This window comes from Bufo gargarizans, chromosome 6 (genome assembly GCF_014858855.1).
Source record: "Bufo gargarizans isolate SCDJY-AF-19 chromosome 6, ASM1485885v1, whole genome shotgun sequence".
In the NCBI taxonomy this organism is placed as follows: Eukaryota; Metazoa; Chordata; class Amphibia; order Anura; family Bufonidae; genus Bufo; species Bufo gargarizans.
In genome coordinates this window covers 280061937-280087439 of record NC_058085.1, presented here as the reverse complement: position 1 = coordinate 280087439, position 25503 = coordinate 280061937, and the positions used below count along the sequence as shown (strand labels likewise).

Below are 25503 nucleotides of genomic sequence, written 5' to 3'. Positions count from 1 at the left end.
GCCCTTGCAATCTGCACTTACAGTATCGTCCTTTAACGAGAAGGGGTTATTAAATGGTTCTTCAGGAATGATTTAAAATGGCTGCCAGAAACCTGTCCTGGAATGCGAGTAGGACTAGTTGCCACCACTTCCAGAGCACCTGAAAGGAAGGGGGGGGGGGGGTTGTTAGATGGCAGGGCCTTACTACAACCAGTCCTGCTCCCATTTCAGGACTGGTTGCTGATGGCAGTTTTAAATCATTCTTGGAGAACCCCTTTAAATTGACTTATAGGGCACCATGCACAGCTAGATGTAAAGCATAAGGACAAAATAATGTTCAGTATTAAGTAGAAACTAGAGCAGCTACTTTATACTGGTCATAAAGCATTTGATGTGATAATTGATTAAGAAGGAAGCTGAATAATAGCAAACGGAGACACAAAATAGCGAACAGAGATAATAATAAATGTTGAAAAATCTGCCTGCGTGATAATGAATCTGGAATGGGAATGATGGTGTTTTATCTGTGACAAAAAGGCTCTGTTTGTAACAGAAAGTAGTGCTGAAACCGTGATGCGGTGCACACCAGCGACGTCTTACGGGTCCTGCCAAGGTGGCATTATTTGAAGATGGGTCGGAACTGCGGTTTGCATGTGGTGCATGTGTCCAAGGAAGGCGTCCCACTAGTATATAGCAAAGAAGGAGCGGCACTCACTTTCTTGACGATATGAAGAGACTTTTATTCAAAGCATAATAGCATCATCAGTGACTAGTTTTGGCTCAAGCCTGCAATGCTCCATTAGTGAGCAAGACAGGATTTATATACATACACTCCGCCCAGTGATGTCATCATGTTACTATGAGGTAGTCACTGATGATGCGATTATGCTTTGAAAAAAAGTCTCTTCATATCGTCAAGAAAGTGAGGGTCGGTCCTTTTTCACTATATATTTTTCCATTAAATGTGACAAAATATAAAATGAAGTCTCCTGAAAAATGTCCAACGCAGATGTGAACAGGACCATATTCTGTCAAATGGAACTGGTCTGTGTTTTCGGATTTTCCTATATTTTAAAGAAGCAGAGTAGACAATGTCATATATACTATATTTTACTTAAAAACTGACAATACCTGACTGTTGACTTTTTGCTTTTACTTTTTTTGTTCTGCTATACAGTGTCTATTTGTGACCTGACTATTGACTGACAGTGCACTTTTCCTAATTTTACTGCCTTTGGTCTGCTTTGGGAGGCTTTCTGTATTACTCAAAATGGAAATTTGCCTCTCAGGTCTAATATTGCCAGCACAAAGCATCTTGGAGTCAGCTAATAACATGGCTTTTGTTTGCTGACAGTTTGTTACAGTTTTTTTCTTACATTTCACATCATGAGTTTGTTTCGGTGCAGATGGGAGAATCTCTCCTGTTCCAGAAACAGTTGAGCAGCTTTTCCGCAAACACATTGCACCACAGAGTTCACGGTGGGCATATTTTTTGTGAGAATTTTTATCCTGTCCATTGTTTGTTTTGGGAACACTATCTAAACCAGATAAAAGTTTGGTGGGCAATGGACTTTGCCAAGGTTTACATTTTCCTGGAGATTTTCCATTACGGCATGTTGCAGGAACTGTCTGAGGTCTAGACTTTTTTGCCTTTTCAGATTGCACAGTTTGCATTTGAAGCCATTCTAACTGGAGAAGACGGTCAACATATCTCTCTAGGGGGGCTGATGCTGTCGACTGTAAGGTATTTTTGCCTTCCTTATTGAGAAACATGGAGACCTGGTGAAGGTTCCAGGAGTTGTAAGGTGGAGGCAGAAAATCTGAATACTCATAATCTTCGCACCCATATTTCACGTGCTGACTGAAATAACCAGGATTGATCTCTTCGGCTCGTAGATTCAGCTTAGGAGGTGTCAGTGGTGATGGTGGGATAGGAACTCTTTCAGAATCTGAAAGGTCACTGGCACTGTCCTCATCTTCTGTTGAGAGCCGGACTGACTCTAAGCCCAGGAATAGTTTTTCCAGAGACTGACTATATTGAGAGCTGGTCGTATTGTCAATGGATGACCTATTACTTAGAGCCCAAACTGCCTCATGCCGCTCCGTAGATTTAACTGGTTCTAGCATTCTGCTGTCTGACGTGCTGGAATAATGCTGTGATCTGTTTTTCGGAGAAAGGGTGTCATTTGTAAGCTGGTTTCCATAACAACATTCATTTAACGACTCCTTTTTCATTTCTTGTGCTTTACATTTTTCATGAGAAGCAAAACCAGCACTGGATAAAAAGAAAACAAGTACTTTATATTAATGTGGACATTTATAATTGTGCTGACATTATGGGGGTCATTTACTATCCTGAAATACGCCTATATTAGGCGGTTAGTTGCGCTGCAATCTGCAACTTTTCCTCGCTCACGGCAGGTCTTAAAAAAGAGGGGTGATAGAGTGGACAATGAGCAGGGATGACTATTGGGCGCAAACATTTATACTTGATAATTGCCCCGATTCTCAGCCTGTGTATAGAGGCTCTTATTGGAAGATTTAAAGTATATGTTTACTTGTGAAAAAAAAAAAAAACATTTTATAGTACATATATAATGCACATACAGTAAAATGACTCCAGTAACAGTGAGTGAATATAAAGAAGTTTTGAGTTTAGGACCTAGTTTGTATTGCTGTAATCTGAGTTTAGATTATTACTATGCATAATGTAAAAAACTACACTGTGCAATCATTAAGGAAATCGTTTAGAGCTGAAATCTCCCAGAGGGATGCTGTGAATTTTCATGTTAGGTCCTTTACTAGTCAATGTGTGTGTATACTGTAGGTAAATGCAGTCTAATGAAAAAAAAAGTAAACAGTTTTGGTTCCAGTTGCAATATACATAGTTAATGTGCCCAGCAGGGTCCACACAATAGCACAGACAATTGATTTCACAACATTATCCCTTCAAGCTGTAATGATGGCATTGTTCCTCCAATTACAGGTATATAAAGTAGTGAAACTAATTGCTTTATGGTCTTTCGTTCATGAATATAATATGAAAGTAATAATGAATTCTTTACTGCAGTTCGCACAAGCGAGGAAGTAACATGACATGAGCCATCGGTAAAGGATCCTCTGCAAAAACACATACATTACCAGCCGCTGGCGATTATCCAAATAAGATTTTGAGGGGAATTTTCTAAAACTGCGTTGGGGTAAGATGCAAGAAGCACAGGCCTCAGCCTGCTCCATGGTTGAGGGAATGTATGAAACAGGCTGCACTGACGGGGAACTGCCCGCTCCAGACACCCGGCTGCACTGACAGGGAACATCAATCACGCTGAGTTCTGTCATTGAATGCCTCAGATGCCACTATCAACACCAATTGCAGCATCTGTGAGGCAAGGCAGAGTGATGCGGCTCCCTCTGCTTTCCGATCAAGGCCTCTGTAGAGAAAATGCGGGGTGTCCAAAGGTTACCATGGCAGCCTGAACGCCTCTGAAGTTTCCCAAGCTGCCATGGTAAGCTCTCTGAGATGCTGTGCACCAAGCACAGCTCAGCAGGGAGCATGTCAAAATCCTATTCACCCTAATAGATCTCTATTAGGTAGAATAGGACAAGGGATCAAAAGGTCCCAGATTCTAGGCCCCTAAATAAAAAAAAAAGTTTAAAAAAAGAATTTCAAATATTAAAAGTTTAAACCACTCCCCTTTCCCAATTTTACAAATACAAATATATTAAAAATAAAAAAAATAAACATATCAGGTATTGCTGCATCCAAAAATGCCGGAACTATTAAAATATTTAAAAAGAATTCCTGCGCAGTGAACGCTGTAACGGAAACAAAATGAAAACCACATTTTAGTCACCTCAACCTTCCCCCAAAATGTAATAACCGTGATGATAAAAGTCGTACATAGCACAAAAATGGCACAAATAAAAACTACAGTTTGTTCCATAAAAAACAAGTCCTCATACAGTTCTGTAGACGTAATAAAAAAAAAATATGGCGATGCAAAGATTTTTTTTTATTTTTTCTGATTTGTATTTTTTTATAGCAAGTAAAACAAAAAATATCACCCTACTTGTATTGAGCCGCAGAATAAGGTCATCATCTCATTTTTAGCGCACAGTGAACGCCATGAGTGATGTCAAAACCCCCAAAACCTTGGTGAAATTGTGTGTTTTGTTCAGGATAACCCCACATAATTTTTCTCCCATTTTCCAAAAACAGACATGGTAAATTAAATGGTGTCCTGAAAATATACAACTAAGGCTACTTTCACACTAGCATTCGATCGGATCCGTTCTGAACGGATCCGCTCATATTAATGCAGACGGTGGCTCCGTTCAGAACGGATCCGTCTGCATTATAACTTAGAAAATTTTTTGGCCATGGCCAGGCGGACACCCGAACGCTGCTTGCAGCGTTCAGGTGTCCGCTCACTGAGCGGAGCGGAGGCTGAGCGCTGGCAGGCGGATGCATTCTCAGTGGATCCGCCTCCACTGAGAATGCATTAGGGCCAGACGGCTGCGTTCAGGGCCGCTCGTGAGCCCCTTCAAACGGAGCTCACGAGCGGACACCTGAACGCAGGTGTGAAAGGAGCCTTAATCGGCCTGGTACTTAACCACCTCAGCTCCCCTAGCTTAAACACCAGACCACTTATGACCAGACCACTTTTTACAATTCTGCACTACACTACTTTCACCGTTTATTGCTCAGTCATGCAACTTACCACCCAAATGAATTTTACCTCCTTTTCTTCTCACTAATAGAGCTTTCATTTGGTGGTATTTCATTGCTGGTGACATTTTTACTTTTTTGTTATTAATCGAAATTTACTGAAATTTTTCACTTTCAGTTGTATTTTTTTTTTTTTTTAAACTACATTTCTATATACATTTTTCTCTAAATTTATTGTTCTACATGTCTTTGATAAAAAAAAAATGTTTGGGTAAAAAAAAAAAAAAGGTTTGGGTAAAAGTTATAGCGTTTACAAACTATGGTACAAAAATGTGAATTTCCGCTTTTTGAAGCAGCTCTGACTTTCTGAGCACTTGTCATGTTTCCTGAGGTTCTACAATGCCCAGACAGTAGAAAACCCCCACAAATGACCCCATTTCGAAAGTAGACACCCTAAGGTATACGCTGATAGCAATAGTGAGTTCATAGAACTTTCTATTTTTTGCCACAAGTTAGTGGAAAATGATGATTTTTTATAAATATTTTTTTTTCCTTACAAAGTCTCATATTCCACTAACTTGTGACAAAAAATAAAAACTTCCATGAACTCACTATGCCCATCACGAAATACCTTGGGGGGTCTTCTTTTCAAAATGGGGTCACTTGTGGGGTAGTTATACTGCCCTGGCATTTTAGGGGCCCTAATGCGTGAGAAGTAGTTTGAAATCAAAATGTGTAAAAAATGCCCTGTGAAATCCTAAAGGTGCTCTTTGGAATGTGGGCCCCTTTGCCCACCTAGGCTGCAAAAAAGTGTCACACATGTGGTATCTCCGTACTCAGGAGAAGTTGGGCAATGTGTTTTGGGGTGTCTTTTTACACATCCTGGGTGACATAAATATCTCTGTCAAATGACAACTTTGTATAAAAAAATGGGAAAAGTTGTCTTTTAGAGAGATATTTCTCTCACTCAGCATGGGTATATGTAAAATGACACCCCAAAACACATTGCCCAACTTCTCCTGAGTACGGCGATACCACATTTGTGACACTTTTTTTCAGCCTAGGTGGGCAAAGGGGCCCACATTCCAAAGAGCAACTTTAGGATTTCACAGGGCATTTTTTACACATTTTGATTTCAAACTACTTCTCACGCATTAGGGCCCCTAACATGCCAGGGCAGTATAAATACCCCACAAGTGACCCCATTTTGGAAAGAAGACACCCCAATGTATTTCGTGATGGGCATAGTGAGTTCAGGGAAGTTTTAATTTTTTGTCACAAGTTAGTGGAATATGAGACTTTGTAAGAAAAAAAGTAAAATAAAAATCATCATTTTCCGCTAACTTGTGACAAAAAAATAAAAAATTCTAGGAACTCGCCATGCCCCTCACGGAATACCTTGGGGTGTCTTCTTTCCAAAATGGGGTCACTTGTGGGGTAGTTATACTGCTCTGGCTTTTTAGGGGCCCTAATGCGTGAGAAGTAGTTTGAAATCAAAATGTGAAAAAAATGCCCTGTGAAATCCTAAAGGTGCTCTTTGGAATGTGGGCCCCTTTGCCCACCTAGGCTGCAAAAAAGTGTCACACATGTGGTATCGCCGTACTCAGAAGAAGTTGGGCAATGTGTTTTGGGGTGTCATTTTACATATTCCCATGCTGGGTGAGATAAATATCTCGGTCAAATGCCAACTTTGTATAAAAAAATGGGAAAAGTTGTCTTTTGCCGAGATATTTCTCTCACCCAGCATGAGTATATGTAAAATGACACCCCAAAACACATTCCCCAACTTCTCCTGAGTATGGCGATACCAGATGTGTGACACTTTTTTAAAGCCTAGATGCGCAAAGGTGCCCAAATTCCTTTTAGGAGGGCATTTTTAGACATTTGGATCCCAGACTTCTTCTCACGCTTTAGGGCCCCTAAAATGCCAGGGCAGTATAAATACCCCACATGTGACCCAATTTTGGAAAGAAGACACCCCAAGGTATTCAATGAGGGGCATGGCGAGTTCATAGAAGATTTGTTTTTTTTGGGCACAAGTTAAAGTTTGGGACAAAAAGTTAAATCTTTCATGGACTCAATATGCCCCTCAGCGAATACCTTGGGGTGTCTTCTTTCCGAAATGGGGTCACATGTGGGGTATTTATACTGCCCTGGCATTTTTAGGGGCCCTAAAGCGTGAGAAGAAGTTTGGAATATAAATGTCTAAAAAATGTAACGCATTTGGATTCCGTGAGGGGTATGATGAGTTCATGTGAGATTTTATTTTTTGACACAAGTTAGTGGAATATAAGACTTTGTAAGAAAAAAAAAAAATAATAATTTCCGCTAACTTGTGCCAAAAAAATGTCTAAATGGAGCCTTACATGGGGGTGATCAATGACAGGGGGGTAATCAGGGAGTCTATATGGGGTGATCACCCCCCTGTCATTGATCACCCCCCTGTAAGGCTCCATTCAGACGTTCATATGTGTTTTGCGGATCCGATCCATGGATGCGTGGATCCGTAAAACACATACGGACGTCTGAATGGAGCCCTACAGGGGGGTTATCAATGACAGGGGGGGTGATCAATGGCAAGGGGTGATCAGGGAGTCTATATGGAGTGATCACCCCTCTGTCATTGATCACCCCCCTGTAAGGCTCCATTCAGACGTCCGTATGTGTTTTGCGGATCCGATCCATGGATGCGTGGATCCGTAAAACACATACGGACGTCTGTATGGAGCCTTACAGGGGGGTGATCAATGATAGGGGGGTGATCAGGGAGTGTATATGGGGTGATCACCCCCCTGTCATTGATCACCCCCCTGTAAGGCTCCATTCAGACGTCCGTATTTGTTTTGCGGATCAGATCCATGGATGCGTGGATCCTAAAAAACACATATGGACGTCTGAATGGAGCCCTACAGGGGGGTGATCAATGACAGGGGGGTGATCAATGGCAGGGGGTGATCAGGGAGTCTATATGGGGTGATCACCCCTCTGTCATTGATCACCCCCCGGTAAGGCTCCATTCAGACGTCCGTATGTGTTTTGCGGATCCGATCCATGGATGCGTGGATCCATAAAACACATACGGACGTCTGTATGGAGCCTTACAGGGGGGGTGATCAATGACAGGGGGGTGATCAGGGAGTGTATATGGGGTGATCACGCCCCTGTAAGGCTCCATTCAGACGTCCGTATGTGTTTTACGGATCCACGCATCCATGGATCGGATCCGCAAAACACATACGGACGTCTGAATGGAGCCTTACAGGGGGTGATCAATGACTACACCACCCAAGGAATTTTAGGGGTGTAGCAAGCACTTCACTCAACAGGTGTTTCATATAATTTTTAATACTTGGTTGTGAAAATTTAAAAAAAAAAAAGTTTTATTTTACAAAAATATGGTGCTTTAGGCCCAAACTTTCTTTTTCACAAAAGATAACAGGAGAATATCCCCCCACAATTTGCTACCCACTTTCTCCTGAATACAGTACCACCCCAACTGTGCTCTTCAACTGTTATTTGGGGATAGGCCAGGGCTCTAACATGGAATTTTCTGTCAGGGTTTTTAAGAGCTTTCTGGTTAGGAGGTGAAGTCACAAAAAAACTGGTGTCATTTTTCTATTATTTTTTTTTAATACCGTTTACTTGATGGGGTAGATAATTTTTATAGATCCAGTCATTACAGATGCAACGATACCAAATTTGTCAATTTTTTTATTTTTTTTATGTTTTACACAATAATAATATTTTATAATAAATTGCGTTGCAATTTTCTTAGCGCCATATTTCTTAATTTTTCTGGATATTATCTTGTTTGGGGGGCTAGGTGAACTTTTTATTGCTACCATTTTGGGGTACATACGACTTTTTGATTGATTAACATTATGTTTTTTGGGAGGTGAGCTAACTAAAAAATCTTTTTTGGCATAATGTTTATTTTAATTTTAGATTATATAATATTATTATAGAGCTGGTCATTGTGGATGCGGTGATACCAAATACGTCTATTTTATTTTTTTTCTTCTTTTTTAACATGTTTTAAATAACGGATTACACCTTGTATCCTAAGGGAATTAAGTAATGTCATAGCCAGACCCTTATTTCTGATATTTGCGGACTCTATACTGACAGGGAATGTCCCACAGGATTGGCGCATGGCAAATGTGGTGCCAATATTAAAAAAAGGATTCAAAAACAGAGCCTGGAAACTATAGGCCGGTAAGTTTAACATCTGTTGTGGGTAAACTGAAGGTTTTCTAAGAGATGCTATCTTAGAGCATCTCAACGGAAATAAGCAAATAACGCCATATCAGCATGGCTTCATGAGGGATCGGTCATGCCAAACTAATTTAATCAGCTTCTATGAGGAGGTAAGTTCTAGACTTGACAGCGGCGAATCAATGGATGTCGTATATATGGACTTCTCCAAAGCATTTGACACTGTACCAGATAAAAGGTTAGTATATAAAATGAGAATGCTCGGACTGGGAGAAAATGTCTGTATGTGGGTAAGTAACTGGCTTATTGAGTTATTGGCAAATGGGGATGAAATTTGAGAATTTCATTTTTTTGCCTAATTTTCCATTTTAACCCATTTTTTCCACTAACAAAGCAAGGGTTAACAGCCAAACAAGACTGTATCTTTATTGCCCTGACTCTGCCGTTTACAGAAACACCCCATATGTGGCTGTAAACTACTGTACGGCCACACAGCGGGGCGTAGAGTGAAAGGTGCGCCGTTTGGTTTTTGGAATGCAGATTTTGCTGGACTGTTTTTTTTTACACCATGTCCCATTTGAAGCCCCCCTGATGCACCCCTAGAGTATAAACTCCATAAAAGTGACCCACTTAAGAAACTACACCCCTCAAAGTATTCAAAACTGATTTTACAAACTTTGTTAACCCTTTAGATGTTGCACAAGAGTTATTGGCAAATGGAGATGAAATTTGCAAATTTCAATTTTTTGGCAAATTTTCCATTTTAATCCATTTTTTCCAGTAACAAAGCAAGGGTTAACAGCCAAACAAAATGCTATATTTATTGCCCCGATTCTCTAGTTTGCAGAAACACCCCATATGTGGCCGTAAACTACTGTATGGGCACACAGTAGGTCGTAGAGGGAAAGGTGCGCCGTATGGTTTTGGAAGGCAGATTTTGCTGGACAGTTTTTTTTAACACCATGTCCCATTTGAAGCCCCCCTGATGCACCCCTAGAGTAGAAACGCCATAAAACCTCCGGAAGAGGTTAACACTGACAAATGTAAGGTTATGCACATGGGAAGGAATAATGCAAGTCATCCGTACATACTAAATGGTAAAACACTTGGTAAGGCTACTTTCACACTTGCGTTCAGGGCGGATCCGTCTGGTATCTGCACAGACGGATCCGCACCTATAATGCAAGCGCTTAGATCCGTTCAGAACGGATCCGTTTGCATTAACATGGTAATGCAAACGGATCCGTTTTGACTTTACATTGAAAGTCAATGGGGGACGGATCCGTTTGAAAATTGAGCCATATAGTGTCAAATTCAAACGGATCCGTCCCCATTGACTTCCATTGTAAGTCTGGACGGATCCGTTTTCCTCCGCACGGCCAGGCGGACACCCCAGCGTTCAGGTGTCCGCCTGCTGAGCAGAGCGGAGCCCAAACGCTGCCAGACTGATGCATTCTGAGCGGATCCGCATCCACTCAGAATGCATTAGGGCTGGACGGATCCGTTCGGGGCCACTTGTGAGAGCCTTTAAACGGAACTCACAAGCGGAGCCCCGAACGCAAGTGTGAAAGTAGCCTAACACTGACATGGAAAAGGATCTAGGAATTTTAATAAACAGCAAACTAAGCTGCAAAAAACAGTGTCAGGCAGCTACTGGGACTGTGACGAAGGGGCATCCTCTGCGTCTGGATGAAAGAAGGTTTGTACACAAACATAGAAGAGGATTTTTTACCGTAAGAGCAGTGAGACTATGGAACTCTGCCTGAGGAGGTGGTGAGTACAATAAAGGAATTCAAGAGGGGCCGGGATGTATTTCTGGAGTGTAATAATATTACAGGCTATAGCTACTAGAGAGGGGTCGTTGATCCAGGGAGTTATTCTGATTGCCTGATTGGAGTCAGGAAGGAATTTTTTATTCCCCTAAAGTGAGGAAAATTGGCTTCTACCTCACAGTTTTCTTTTTGCCTTCCTCTGGATCAACTTGCAGGATGACAGGCCGAACTGGATGGACAAATGTCTTTTTTCGGCATTATGTACTATGTTACTATGATTAGGGGGGAATTTTTATTTTTAAATGTGAAATTTTTATATATTTTTTTCAAAACACTTTTTTATTTTATTTTACACTTTGTGTCCCCTATAAGGTCATACAAGACCTCTGAGGGACATTTAACTTCATTTTTTTTCCACTATTCATTTCTCCTCTTACTTGTTGAGCGCTGTGTATACAGCAATCTAGAAGGCAGGGACACCCAGGAACGGTCCTTACCGTCTCTCTGGGGTCCCCTGCTGTCACTGACGATTAGCGCGCAGCCATCTCTGAAAGGAAGTTCAAAAACGTATGATTTGAGATAAACCCGACCACCCAAGACGTTCATAGTCAATGGGCGGTCGGGAAGTGGTTAAGAATTTTTCTTGAGACTATTCCGGCACATCACCTATATTAATTCCTCACGTTATGTACACATAATGCTTAGGTAAAGTATAGCTATCAATAAATTAGGAATCCGACTAACAATTTTGAAAAATGGTTCAAAATGATGTCCCCCGCCAGTCTCCTTTTCCTGGTCACTGTCAACATGCAAATGTGGTTGTGTGCAGTAGTTGAGGAAGTTAATCGATACATCCAATGATTGGCTGAGCATTCCTCCCTTTTTTGTGTCGAGAGCCACCAAGAGGCGGAGACCAGCAGTGGATCGGGTAAACATTGGAAGGCAGGGATCAATAACCATTCTGAGCAATTTCAGTGTCTCCATAGTCTAAGAGCCAAAGTTTTTTTTTATTTTTTGGGCGGTTGTCTTAGGTAGGGGCTAATTTTTTGAAGATGAGGTGACGGTTAGATTGGTATTTTTTTGACGGTGTTCATTTTAGGGGTTAAGTCATGTGATATTTTTATAGAGCCAGTCGATACGGACACGATACCTAATATGTCTACTTTTCTTTTTTTCCCTATTTTTTTTTTTTTTTTAAATTAACTTTATTTTGGGAAAAGGATGCTTTTTTTTTTTTTTTTTCTTGAATCTTTTCTTGAATCTTTTTTTCACTTTTTTATTTTGTACCACTCTGGGACTTCAACTTTTGGGGGTCTGATCCCCTTTACAATGCATCACAATACTTCTGTATTGTGATGAATTGGCTGTATGTGTATTACTGAATGTAATACACTTACAGCCTATTGCCTGTGAGATACAGGGGGCTGGATCTCACAGGCTGTCACGGAAGGCAGTCACGATGCCTAAGGAAGGCATCGGGCTGCCTTCCCTGCCATCAGCAGCGCGGGGACCCGATGGCTGCTCGCTCTCTCCCTCCCTCCACACATCGTACGTGCCGCGGTCAGTGTTGACCGCGGCATATCAAGGGTTAATGCGCTTGCATTGGTGATTTCACCAATGCAGCGCATGCAGCAGGGGTCCCGCTGTCCGTGACTGCCGGACCCCGCCTCTGATCGGGCGGGCGCAGTTCCTGCACCCGCCAGATCACAGCACCTTACATGTACAGCACTGGTCCTTAAGGGATTAAAGAGGACCTGTCACCACAAAATGCAATGCAATCTGAAAGCAGCATGTTATAGGTCAGCTTCTCCCGCTTTATAACATGTTTTTTTCCAATTGCATTTTGTGGTGACAGGTCCTCTTTAACCTGTTCCGGACACATGACGTACCGGTACGTCATGTATAGTTCCGATCACCGCCGCCCGGTGATCGGAAATCCGATGCCTGCTCAAATCATTGAGCAGGCACCTTGGCTAAATGCGCCGGGGGGTCCTGTGACCCCCCCCATGTCGGCGATCGCAACAAACCGCAGGTCAATTTAGACCTGCGGTTTGCTGCATTTACGGGTTATTCAGGTCTCTTGGGACCCGATAACCCGGAACAGGATGGTGATTGGTGGTGTGATAATACACCACCAATCACCATTTTGCGATCCTGAGAGGTGATGTGACATCACCTCTCAGGATCACTCTCATTAGTCGGCTGCAGGGGCGGGAGGTTCAAATTACCGCAATGCTCCTCTCCTCCTCATTTTGTGTCCGGGGAGCCGAGGAGAGAGGAGCGCTGCACGTGGATCGCCGCACGGATCTCCAGCCAACACTCCCATCTGTGCCCCAGCACCCCCATCTGTGCCCCAGCACCCAGGTAATTAGGGAAAGGCTAGGGACTGGTTAGATTAGGCAGGGATATTTTAGGGCAAGTTAGGCCTCATGCACACGACCGTTTTTTTTTAAGGTCCGCAAAAACAGGGTCCGTAGGTCCGTGATCCGTGACCGTTTTTTCGTCCGTGGGTCTTCCTTGATTTTTGGAGGATCCACGGACATGAAAAATGAAAAAAAAATCAAAGTCAAGTTTGCCATTGAAATGATAGGAAAAAACGGACACGGATCACGGACACGGATCACGGACACGGATGACAATCTTGTGTGCATCCGTGTTTTTTCACGGACCCATTGACTTGAATGGGTCCGTGAACCGTTGGCCGTGAAAAAAATAGGACAGGTCATATTTTTTTCACGGCCAGGAAACACGGATCACGGATGCGGCTGCCAAACGGTGCATTTTCCGATTTTTCCACGGACCCATTGAAAGTCAATGGGTCCGCGAAAAAAAACTGAAAACGGCACAACGGCCACGGATGCACACAACGGTCGTGTGCATGAGGCCTTAGTGAGAAGAAAAAAAACATTTTTTTGATTGTATCACCCTAAATCAGGGTGTCTGGGGTCCACAGCACAACTGTGTGACCCTAGACCCCCCAGGGATGCTGCAACTTGCCCCCCTGCCCCCCCCCCCCAACTTTTAGTTTGGGGGCAAGCAGTTTTTTTTTAATGTGTGCGTACGCTGACTGTGGCCGGCACTCTTAGCGTCCGGTCACTGTAAGGACATCGCACACCCCACCGCTGATCAACTTCGGACGGTTGATTAGCGATTTTGAATTATTATATTTTTCACATTTTTTGCCCTTTTTTTAGTTAGTCTTTAGTCTGTTAGGTTTAGTTCGCGAACACCCGTGGCCCCACAGACACGCACACCAAATAAAGTTTTCCACACACGCACGCACACACACACTCCCCTATGGCTCGCCGGATGTTCTCGGCCAAGGAGGCATACGCCAAGCGATGATGATGAGCCCCCAAGGCGGCGGAGACGGCACTAGGCGGAGCAAGGGGACCGCCATGCTAGGGACCCAGTGGCCTACCCTAGTACGAGCAGCTCTGGGGCTCGTACTAGTTTTCGGGCCCACCAGTTAAATCCACCGGAGCCCCCTGCCGGTGAACTTGTCTGGTATACCCCAGAGCGTTATGAGCCTGTGATTCCTGATTTTGTAGGCCAACCAGGAATCCAGATTTTCACAGGGGGCTTCACTGAATACGACAATTTTAGTCTTTTTTTCCGTGACCACTTTGTAAATCTGATGGTGGAGCAGACGAACCTGTACACCCAACAGTTCATTGCTCAACACCCAAGCCGCTTTTTGTCTAGGCCCAGTGGCTGGACCCCAGTCAGTGCAGCCGAGATGAGGACATTTTGGGGCCTCGTGCTGCACATGGGCCTAGTCAAGAAACCTAGTGTCAGGCATTACTGGAGTGGGGATGTCCTCTACCAGACCCCACTTTACAGTACGGCCATGACACGGTCCCGGTTTGAGGCCATCCGGAAATGCCTGCATTATTCAGATAATGCAGCATGTCCCCCCCAAGGTGATCCTGCCTATGACCGCCTGTACAAAGTCAGGCTGGTCATCGATCACATTGGGGCCAAATTTGTATAGGCCTATGTACCTGGAAGGAAGGTGGCGGTTAAGGAGTCTCTCATTGCTTTCAAGGGGAGACTCCTTTTCCGCCAGTATGTTCCCTCTAAGCGGGCGAGGTAAGGCCTGAAGCTGTACAAACTTTGTGAGAGTACCTCAGGGTACACTTACAAGTTTTATGTGTACGAGGGGCGAGATTCCCGTATTCAACCCCCAGAATGTCCCCCCACTCTGGGTGTTAGCGGGAAACTTGTGTGGGACCTTATGCAGCCACTGCAAGATAAGGGTTACCACCTGTACGTGGATAACTTTTATACTAGTATCCCCTTGTTCCAGTCCCTCGCTGCCAGATCCACGTCCACTTGTGAGACTGTGCAGAAAAATCAACACAGCCTCCCTACCCACCCCCTCTAGGTACCTATCCCCAGGGGTGAGACCCGTGCCCTTACCAGTCGAAACCTGTTGCTGGTCAGATATAAGGACAAGAGGGATGTCCTTGTACTGTCCACAATTCATGGTAACGGCATTACCCCTGTCCCCGTGCGAGGTACTGCGGCAACGGTCCTCAAGCCCATTGTATCGTCTACTACAATCGGCATATGGGAGGAGTTGAGCTATCTGATCAAGTCCTCAAGCCATATAACGCCATGCGCAAAACCCGGGCATGGTACAAAAAAGTTGCGATCTACTTGGTTGCGATTGCCTTGTACAACTCTTTTGTGCTGTACCGGAGCGCTGGCAACACAGGGACATTCCTTCAGTTCTATGAGGCAGTCCTCAAGGACCTAATCTTTTCTGACCGGGAAAGAGCAGGCCGGATTACCTCGGGAACTGGAGGCGCCCGGATCTTCCCTGGCCAACACTTTCCAGGTGTGGTCCCCCATACTGGAAAGAAGGGATGGACCCAAAAAAGGTGCAGAGTGTGTCACAGGAGGGGTTATGAAAGGACACCACTACTTACTGTGACACGTGCCCCGATCATCCGGGCCTCTGCATTATTGGTTGCTTCAGGGAGTACCACACTTCCATGGAGTACTAAATTTATATCCCAATTTAGCCACTGACAATCGCATAAAAAACTGATTCTCAGACTTGAGACACTAAAACTAAATTAAAAAAAATTCTAAAATATTATTTAGTAAAACTAAAATACATTTAAAAAGTTGACATATTAGGTATCGCCGCGTCCGTAAGAATCTGCTCTATAAAAATACCCCCCTAAGCCGTCAGATGAACACAGGTCAAAAAAATAAAATAAAATGGTGCAAAAAAAAAGGTAACCTTGCCTCACAAAATTGTAATATAGATAAACCAAAAATTATATGTACCCTAAAATAGTCCCAACAAAACTGCCACCTTATCCAGTAGTTTCCAAAATGGGGTCACTTTTTATGGAGTTTCTATTCTAGGGGTGCATCAGAGGGGCTTAAAACGGGACATGGCATAAATAAACCAGTCCAGCAAAATCTGCCTTCCAAAAACCACAAAGCGCACATTTCCCTCTACACCCTACTGTGTGCCTGTACAGTAGTTTACGGCCACATATAGGGTGTTTCTGCAAACTACAGAATCGGGGCAATAAATATAGCATTTTGTTTGGCTGTTAACCCTTGATTTCTTACTGGAAAAAATTGATTAAAATGAAGTTTGAGAATTTAAATTTGTGGGCAAATTTTCCATCTCCATTTGCCAATAACTGTTGTGCAACACCTAAAGGGTTAACAAAGTTTGTAAAATCAGTTTTGAATACCTTGAGGGGTGTAGTTTCTGTATGTGCCCGTACAGTAGTTTACGACCACATATGGGGTGTTTCTGCAAACGGCAGAATCGGGGCAATAAATATAGCATTTTGTTTAGCTGTTAACCCTTGCTTTGAAACTGGAAGGAATGGACAAAAGTGGAAAATTTGCCCAAAAATGTAAATTCTGAAATTTTATCTCCATTTTCCATTAACTCTTGTGGAACACCTAAAGGGTTAACAACGTAAGTAAAATCAGTTTTGAATACCTTTGAGGGGTCTAGTTTCTAGAATGGGGTCATTTTTGGGTGGTTTCTATTATGTAACCCTCACAAAGTGACTTCAGACCTGAACTGGTCTCTAAAAATTGGTTTTTTGAAAATTTCTGAAAAATTTCAAGATTTGCTTCTAAACTTCTATGCCTTGTAACGTCCCCAAAAAGTAAGTGACTTCAGACCTGAACTGGTCTCTAAAAATTGGGTTTTTGAAAATTTCTGAAAAATTTCAAGATTTGCTTCTAATCTTCTAAGCCTTGTAACGTCCCCAAAAACTAAAATGTCATTCCCAAAATGATCCAAACATGAAGTAGACATATGGTGACTGTAAAGTAATGATTATTTTGGGAGGTATTACTATGTATTATAGAAGTAGAGAAATTGAAACTTGGAAATTTGCAATTTTTTCTAAAATTTTGGTAAATCTGGTATTTTTTTATAAATAAAAATGCATTTTATTTACTCCATTTTACCAGTGTCGTGAAGTACAATATGTGACGAAAAAAACAATCTCAGAATGGCCTGGATAAGTCAAAGCGTTTTAAAGTTATCACCACTTAAAGTGACACTGGTAAGAATTGCAAAAAATGGCCTGGTCCTTAAAGGGAACCTGTCACCGGGATTTTGGGTATATCGTTTTTTTACGCAATAAAAGCACACAGAGCTATAGGGGCTGGGTATTGCGGATGTGCTAGCGGTCATCTAGCAACCCATGTCCTCAGCTCTATACACAAAATCCCGGTGACAGGTTCCCTTTAAGGTGAAATATGGCTGTGTCCTTAAGGAGTTAAACAAGGGTTTTGGATGCACATTAAAAATGTGAAAACCATTGTGTAATATCTTAATTTTTATATTCATATACTTTGAAATTACAGGACCAAATCCTAAGGCTGCAATATGAGATTCTGCTGACATATGTCGCTTATGCATGACAACACTGGACTCAACAAAAGTCAAAAGGTTGAACCTATCCTATTATGACCTCAAGTCTAACAGAATTAAAATGTTGCTAGTACAAAAACTATATATTTTTTTTCTTGCAAAGAAGCTGCTTAAGAGTTTAATGGGATAGCTTTAAAAGTGTTTTCTAGGATTTTTATATCATAGGAGAATTTCCAGCACCAGTAATAAGAGTCAGAACTACTTAGGTCTGTCCACTATATAGAGCAGATATCAGCCACCTTTGGCACTCCACCTGCTGTGAAACTACAACTCCCAGCATGCAAACTGCTTGGCTGTAGTTCTAACTCTCATAGAAGTGAATGGAACACTGTGGGAGTTGTAGTTTCAGAATACCTGGAGTGCCGGAGGTTGCTGATCCCTGGTATAGAGGATCAATCTAGTAATTGCACTGTTGCTTACATTCAGGGCTCATGCACACAAACGTATTTTATTTCCCTGTCCATTCTGGGTTTTTTTGCGGACCGTATGCGAAACCATTCAATTCAATGGGTCCACAAAAAAAACTGAAATTAGGCTTCATTCACAATTCCATATCATTGCAGAATTGCGGACCCATTCATTCTCTATTGGGACGGAATGGATGTGGAGAGCACACTATGTTCCGCAAAATATGGAATGTACACGGACTCCATCTGTATTTTTTGCGGGCCGCAAAACACATATACGGTCATGTGTATGAGCCCTCACTTTAATGGGAGCCGCTCTGAGGTAGCCAAGTCTGACCACGATGGAAAAGACAGAGCTGTGTAGTTCTAGCACCAGAACCATTTGGAACAGCTGATCAGCAGGGGTGTAGGGTGTCAGTCCCATGCCGATCAGATATTGATGGTAAATCCTGAGGAAAGGCTATCAATATAAAAATCCAGGACAACTTGTTTAAGGCCAGCGTCACACATAGGATTAACTGGTAGCATAAACAGGCATTTTTTTGCAGTGCCATTTTTTCACCCTTAAGTGGATTTTTCGGACCAATAACATTTTTTTCATTGATGCATTATTTCCCTAATTGTCTGGTGTTTTTATCCCATTTGAATGTGCAAGTGTGTTTTGTTTTTTTAATGCTGTTTTACTGCTACATAGGATGCGACATCATAGGAGTACATACTATCCTATAAAAAAAAAAAAAAAAACAGGGCACAGAAGAAAACATCATAAAAAAACACTTGGAGGTCATTCATCAAACTGTTGCCCATAGTAAACAATTTTCACCTTTCTTTTTTGACAGCTCCTTTGGAAAATGAAAGGTAGAATCTGATTGGTTGCTATGGGCAAATAAGCCAGTTCTACTTTACACCAGTTTAATGACACCAACTATATGGGCAAAATGCCCAAAAAAATGCTACAAAAAAGCATATAATGTGAACGTTTTTTCTTTAAATAGTGATGTTTTGTTAATTACCGTAGGTGTCATTTTGAGGGGCAAAAAGCCGTAAATTTTTTTACCGGTAGTTCACACAGCTGAAGCCATAGCGAGAAAAACGCCAGTACAAACATGCATGTAGAAGCCCTAAGGCCTCTTTCACATGAGCATGATGGATTTGCTCTGGATGCGTTCAGGGTTCGTTCAGTGAAACTCGCACTATTTTGCAAGCAAGTTCAGTCCTTTTTGTCTGCGATTGCGTTTAGTTGTTCACTTTTTTCCGTGCAGGTGCAATGCGTTTTGGTGCGTTTTTCACGCGCGTTATAAAAAAACTGAATGTTTACAAACAACATCTCCTAGCAACCATCAGTGAAAAACGCATCACACTCGCACTTGCTTGCGGATGTAATGCGTTTTTCACGCAGCCCCATTCACTTCTATGGAGCCAGGGCTGCGTGAAAAATGCAGAATATAGAACATGCTGAGATTTTCATGCAACGCAGAACTGATGCGTGAAAAACAACGTTCATGTACACAGACCCATTGAAATGAATGGGTCAGGATTCAGTTCGGGTGCTATGCGTTCAAGTCACGCACTGCACCCGCGCGGAAAACTCGCTTGTGTCAAAAGGGATCTAAGAGTGGAAGTAAACTGGTGTGAGAGTAAACAGAGTCCAATGTGTTTCTAGGAGGCTAAAACAACTTTAAAAAAGTAGACAACTACCTTTCGTGAATGGCTGTAGGTCTGCTGACTTTTTTCATAGCATTTATTATTTTATTTCAAATATTCACTTCCTCTGGGGAAACAAAAAGAGATATCAGAAATCAGGACAATCTGTGATGTACCAGGCAATAATGTTCTTTCATATTTATTAAAAGAAATAAGACTAATATACAAAGCCCCAAACAGAGGAGAGAAGGTGAAAGAGGAACAGTGAGCATTTGGCATATGCATCAGGACTTTATAAGTCATTATACCTTATGTAGCCTGGTGAAAGGCTGGTATAAGTCATTATACCTTATGTAGCCTGGTGAAAGGCTGGTATAAGTCAGTATATCTTATGTAGTCTGGTGTAAGGCTGGTATAAGTCAGTGTACCTTATGTAGTCTGGTGAAAGGCTGGTATAAGTCAGTGTACCTTATGTAATCTGGTGAAAGGCTGGTATAAGTCATTATACTTTATGGAGTCTGGTGAAAGGCTGGTATAAGTCAGTATACCTTTATGTAGTCTGGTGAAAGGCTGGTATAAGTCAGTGTACCTTATGAAGTCTGGTGAAAGGCTGGTATAAGTCAGTGTACCTTTATGTAGTCTGGTGAAAGGCTGGTATAAGTCATTATACCTTATGTAGTCTGGTGAAAGGCTGGTATAAGTCATTATACCTTATGTAATCTGGTGAAAGGCAGGTATAAGTCAGTATATCTTATGTAGTCTGGTGAAAGGCTGGTATAAGTCATTATACCTTATGTAGTCTGGTGAAAGGCTGGTATAAGTCATTATACCTTATGTAGTCTGGTGAAAGGCTGGTATAAGTCATTATACCTTATGTAGTCTGGTGAAAGGCTGGTATAAGTCAGTGTACCTTATGTAATCTGGTGAAAGGCTGGTATAAGTCATTATACTTTATGGAGTCTGGTGAAATGCTGGTATAAGTCAGTGTACCTTATGTAGTCTGGTGAAAGGCTGGTATAAGTCAGTGTACCTTATGTAGTCTGGTGAAAGGCTGGTATAAGTCAGTGTACCTTATGAAGTCTGGTGAAAGGCTGGTATAAGTCAGTGTACCTTATGTAGTCTAGTGAAAGGCTGGTATAAGTCAGTGTACCTTATGTAGTCTGGTGAAAGGCTGGTATAAGTCATTATACTTTATGGAGTCTGGTGAAAGGCTGGTATAAGTCAGTGTACCTTTATGTAGTCTGGTGAAAGGCTGGTATAAGTCATTATACTTTATGGAGTCTGGTGAAATGCTGGTATAAGTCAGTGTACCTTATGAAGTCTGGTGAAAAGCTGGTATAAGTCAGTGTACCTTATGCAGTCTAGTGAAAGGCTGGTATAAGTCAGTGTACCTTATGTAGTCTAGTGAAAGGCTGGTATAAGTCAGTGTACCTTATGAAGTCTGGTGAAAGGCTGGTATAAGTCATTGTACCTTATGTAGTCTAATCTGAAAGGCTGGTATAAGTCATTGTACCTTATGTAGTCTAATCTGAAAGGCTGGTATAAGTCATTGTACCTTATTTAGTCTAATGAAAGGCTGGTATAAGTCATTGTACCTTATTTAGTCTAATGAAAGGCTGGTATAAGTCAGTGCACCTTATTTAGTCTAATGAAAGGCTGGTATAAGTCAGTGCACCTTATTTAGTCTAATCTGAAAGGCTGGTATAAGTCAGTGTACCTTATTTAGTCTAATGAAAGGCTGGTATAAGTCAGTGCACCTTATTTAGTCTAATGAAAGGCTGGTATAAGTCATTGTACCTTATGTAGTCTAATCTGAAAGGCTGGTATAAGTCAGTGTACCTTATTTAGTCTAATGAAAGGCTGGTATAAGTCAGTGCACCTTATTTAGTCTAATGAAAGGCTGGTATAAGTCAGTGCACCTTATTTAGTCTAATGAAAGGCTGGTATAAGTCAGTGTACCTTTTTGAACTGAGTACTAATGAGTAGTCAAAGATTTTATCTCCATGAAAGTTTAAGAAGTATAACGGTAATTCTATACAGTAACAGGAGTCAAAGCATTCCATAGGAGGAATATATAATTAAAACCTAGCACCATATACAGTACAGACCAAAAGTTTGGACACACCTTCTCATTCAAAGAGTTTTCTTTATTTTCATGACTATGAAAATTGTAGATTCACACTGAAGGCATCAAAACTATGAATTAACACATGTTGAATTATATACATAACAAAAAAGTGTGAAACAACTGAAAATATGTCATATTCTAGGTTCTTCAAAGTAGCCACCTTTTGCTTTGATTACTGCTTTGCACACTCTTGGCATTCTCTTGATGAGCTTCAAGAGGTAGTCACCTGAAATGGTCTTCACTTCACAGGTGTGCCCTGTCAGGTTTAATAAGTGGGATTTCTTGCCTTATAAATGGGGTTGGGACCATCAGTTGCGTTGTGGAGAAGTCAGGTGGACACACAGCTGATAGTCCTACTAAATAGACTGTTAGAATTTGTATTATGACAAGAAAAAAACAGCTAAGTAAAGAAAAATGAGTGGCCATCATTACTTTAAGAAATGAAGGTCGGTCAGTCCGAAAAATTGGGATAACTTTGAAAGTGTCCCCAAGTGCAGTCACAAAAACCATCAAGCGCTACAAAGAAACTGGCCTACATACGGACCACCCCAGGAAAGGAAGACCAAGAGTCACCTCTGCTGCGGAGGATAAGCTCATCCGAGTCACCAGCCTCAGAAATCGCAGGTTAACAGCAGCTCAGATTAGAGACCAGGTCAATGCCACACAGAGTTCTAGCAGCAGACACATCTCTAAAACAACTGTTACGAGGAGACTGTGTGAATCAGGCCTTCATGGTAGAATATCTGCTAGGAAACCACTGCTAAGGACAGGCAACAAGCAGAAGAGACTTGTTTGGACTAAAGAACACAAGGAATGGACATTAGACCAGTGGAAATCTGTGCTTTGGTCTGATGAGTCCAAATTTGAGATCTTTAGTTCCGTCTTTGTGCGACGCAGAAAAGGTGAACGGGTGGACTCTACATGCCTGGTTCCCACCGTGAAGCATGGAGGAGGAGGTGTGATGGTGTAGGGGGGGCTTTGCTGGTGACACTGTTGGGGATTTATTCAAAATTGAAGGCATACTGAACCAGCATGGCTACCACAGCATCCTGCGCCAGATGACCTGGCCTCCACAGTCACCGGACCTGAACCCAATCGAGATGGTTTGGGGTGAGCTGGACCGCAGAGTGAAGGCAAAAGGGCCAACAAGTGCTAAGCATCTCTGGGAACTCCTTCAAGACTGTTGGAAGACCATTTCAGGTGACTACCTCTTGAAGCTCATCAAGAGAATGCCAAGAGTGTGCAAAGCAGTAATCAAAGCAAAAGGTGGCTACTTTGAAGAACCTAGAATATGACATATTTTTAGTTGTTTCACACTTTTTTGTTATGTATATAATTCCACATGTGTTAATTCATAGTTTTGATGCCTTCAGTGTGAATCTACAATTTTCATAGTCATGAAAATAAAGAAAACTCTTTGAATGAGAAGATGTGTCCAAACTTTTGGTCTGTACTGTATATATCCAACAGAAGGTTCAAACGCAACGTGAACATGAGCCCTAAGGCTACATTCACACAAACCTCTGTAGGGCTATTCACATGGTCATCTTTTTACCGGCCAGTGAACAGCTGCCATAAAAAAATAGGACATGTCCTATTTTTGGCAATTTTCATGGCCAGACAGACCCCAATGAAAACAATGGGGCCGTTTTTCATAGTCACTTAGACAAGAGTACACCTGTCTAACGTCCGTTAAAAATGGGTACACTTGTGCAATATGGTCTTTTAGGGGTTTACTATGCAAACTTTGATGTAGATCAGGTAATAGTTGGAGTAAAACTTGTTCTGTTCAAAATTATTTAATGCTTTCCAATTGCTTTATTCATTTAGGCATAGTTATGCATAGCAAAATTTTGTGACGTGTTACAATTCTGACTTTGGATTTTTAATCCGGACTTTACTGGTGGGGGCCCCTATGGGGGACATTATTACTGCTGGGGGTCAGAAAATGGATGCAAAAATGGTAGACATATGGCCGTGAAAAACTGACAGTGTGTCCTTTTTTTCATGGTCATTTTTGTGAATGTAGTCTAAAGGCCCCTTCATATGATCAGGGCAATTATCAGGAAGGAGTGTTCCTGATAATTGCCTGCTGTGTTGACCCGTATAAAGGGACCTTTACTGAACTACCACCTAATGGTCTGACAATGGCAGCACTGATTGGATAGGGTCAGTCTGTGCAGGTACACCCCCCCAACTGGTTACCCCCGTCTGTACCCTTACTGAAGGCTAATAGCAATTCATTCATAACTTCTAGTAAAATAATAAAGGAATGGGACAACATACAGACATCAGAATAGATGCTCCAGAATTGTTATTAGATGGGGAATGCATGAAGCTATTAGGCTTCTTTCACACTGACGTTACGCTTGCACATGTGTGCTGCTCAAAGTCCGGCCCGGCCCCGCCCCATTTACTATAATGAGGACGGGCGGGAGATGCAGCGTCCCCCGCCGGACAAGCCTAACGCTAGTGTGAAAGAAGCCTTAAAACAAGGATGTCAGGAGTGGTGACGGGTCCTCTTTAACTCACCAAAGCTTATATACAATCATTAAAATACACATTTCATTTAATTAATTTCAGAATGTAACAGTACGGACATCAAATAAATAATTCAGACTTCCATTAATTCCAAATAATTCTCACTATACAAATCATTTAAATATGTAAATCAGATAACAGCTTTCATGAAGAAGACATACGCACACGCTTCATATGTGCCTTATCAATATTTCATACTGATCACAAGAGAATGCAATCTTCTCACAATGACAACCTGAAATGAGAACTGTAAGTAGGCGCTTTAGTCCCTGGTCTTTAGTGATACTATGGGGCAGAAAAGCAGAAGTAATAAACATACATGCATCACAGCATCTTCATGTTACTTCACCATAGTGCAATTACAGGCATCCTTTCTTACGTTACCATGCTTTTCTGCTCTGTTCCTGGTCATACTGTGTCAGTCCTGCATTTCACTGCTGAAAGTAGCCCCCTACTGCAAAACATAAAGCACATGCCCAGCGTGACAGAAGCCGTCCTCCTCACTGCACCCTCCTTACCTGCCTGCCCGTCTCCATTATCTGCCATCACCCTGGCACTGCTTGGGCAGACTAGATGGGCCAAATGGTTCTTATCTGCCGACACATTCTATGTTTCTATGTGCTGGCCCTGGAGAAATTCTTGCTGTGAGATGAGTAAATAAACCACAACTCCACCCCCAAACCTCAGAGGGACAGGGCTGTCATTACCACAGCAAAGGATTATGGGCAGAGCCTGGCACAATATAGATTAGCACGGATACCTGAGGCAACAGATTCTGCTGCTTCTTCAGTGTAGACAGGAGACGCATGTGATGTATGTGCAGCTGCCCAAGCTTGTTCACAGTGGCAAGGCACATGTACGTGATGAAAAGTAATGCCTCAATGTCCGGACTGATACATAGTTCCTTGATTTTGTCAGGGAATTCATTTAGCACACAGAAAATCGTCTACACGCTGTTCTGCAAAATCTAATTTCTTAACAGCAGGAAGGGCACAGCCACACGGTCAGGTTTCTGCATGCAGTTTTGGAAAGAGGAGGCGTTGTATCTGTCCCTTATACTTTCTCTCCTTAGGATTTCTGCTTCCAGAACTGCATGCAGAATCCTGACTGTGTGGCCAAAGGGGAAGGAATGTTCTACTAGAGAGGCCGAGCCAGGACAATATGAAAATGCACTGATCCAATCACCAGGAAGGACATGTACACAGCTGACACGCAACAAT

At 42.2% G+C, this 25503-nt stretch overlaps 1 protein-coding gene across 3 annotated transcripts; it reads right to left on the bottom strand.

Annotated features, from left to right (window-relative positions):
- Positions 1 to 1076: 1076 nt before the first annotated feature.
- FAM217B (family with sequence similarity 217 member B) lies at positions 1077 to 25494 on the bottom strand. 3 transcript variants are annotated; one of them, XM_044296905.1, is made up of 3 exons: positions 25044 to 25494; positions 19669 to 19741; positions 1077 to 2254 (listed from the first exon to the last, which is right to left on the bottom strand). In XM_044296905.1, exons 2-3 carry the CDS (start codon positions 19704 to 19706, stop codon positions 1132 to 1134), a joined length of 1161 nt encoding a protein of 386 aa, XP_044152840.1. In that variant the 5' UTR covers positions 19707 to 19741; positions 25044 to 25494; the 3' UTR covers positions 1077 to 1131. The 3 variants fall into 3 exon arrangements, with proteins under 3 accessions (XP_044152840.1, XP_044152839.1, XP_044152841.1); XM_044296904.1 differs by lacking the exon at positions 25044 to 25494 and adding an exon at positions 24802 to 24939; XM_044296906.1 differs by lacking the exon at positions 25044 to 25494 and adding an exon at positions 24668 to 24783.
- Positions 25495 to 25503: the final 9 nt, after the last annotated feature.

What these genes read in the sequence shown, in the direction of transcription:
- FAM217B (XM_044296905.1), bottom strand. Translation starts at nt 19,706, where the DNA reads ATGAAAAAAGTCAGCAGACCTACAGCCATTCACGAAAG. An exon ending in CCTACAGCCATTCACGAAAG is followed by an intron (nt 2,255 to 19,668) that starts GTAGTTGTCTAC and finishes CTTTTTATCCAG; the next exon opens with TGCTGGTTTTGCTTCTCATG.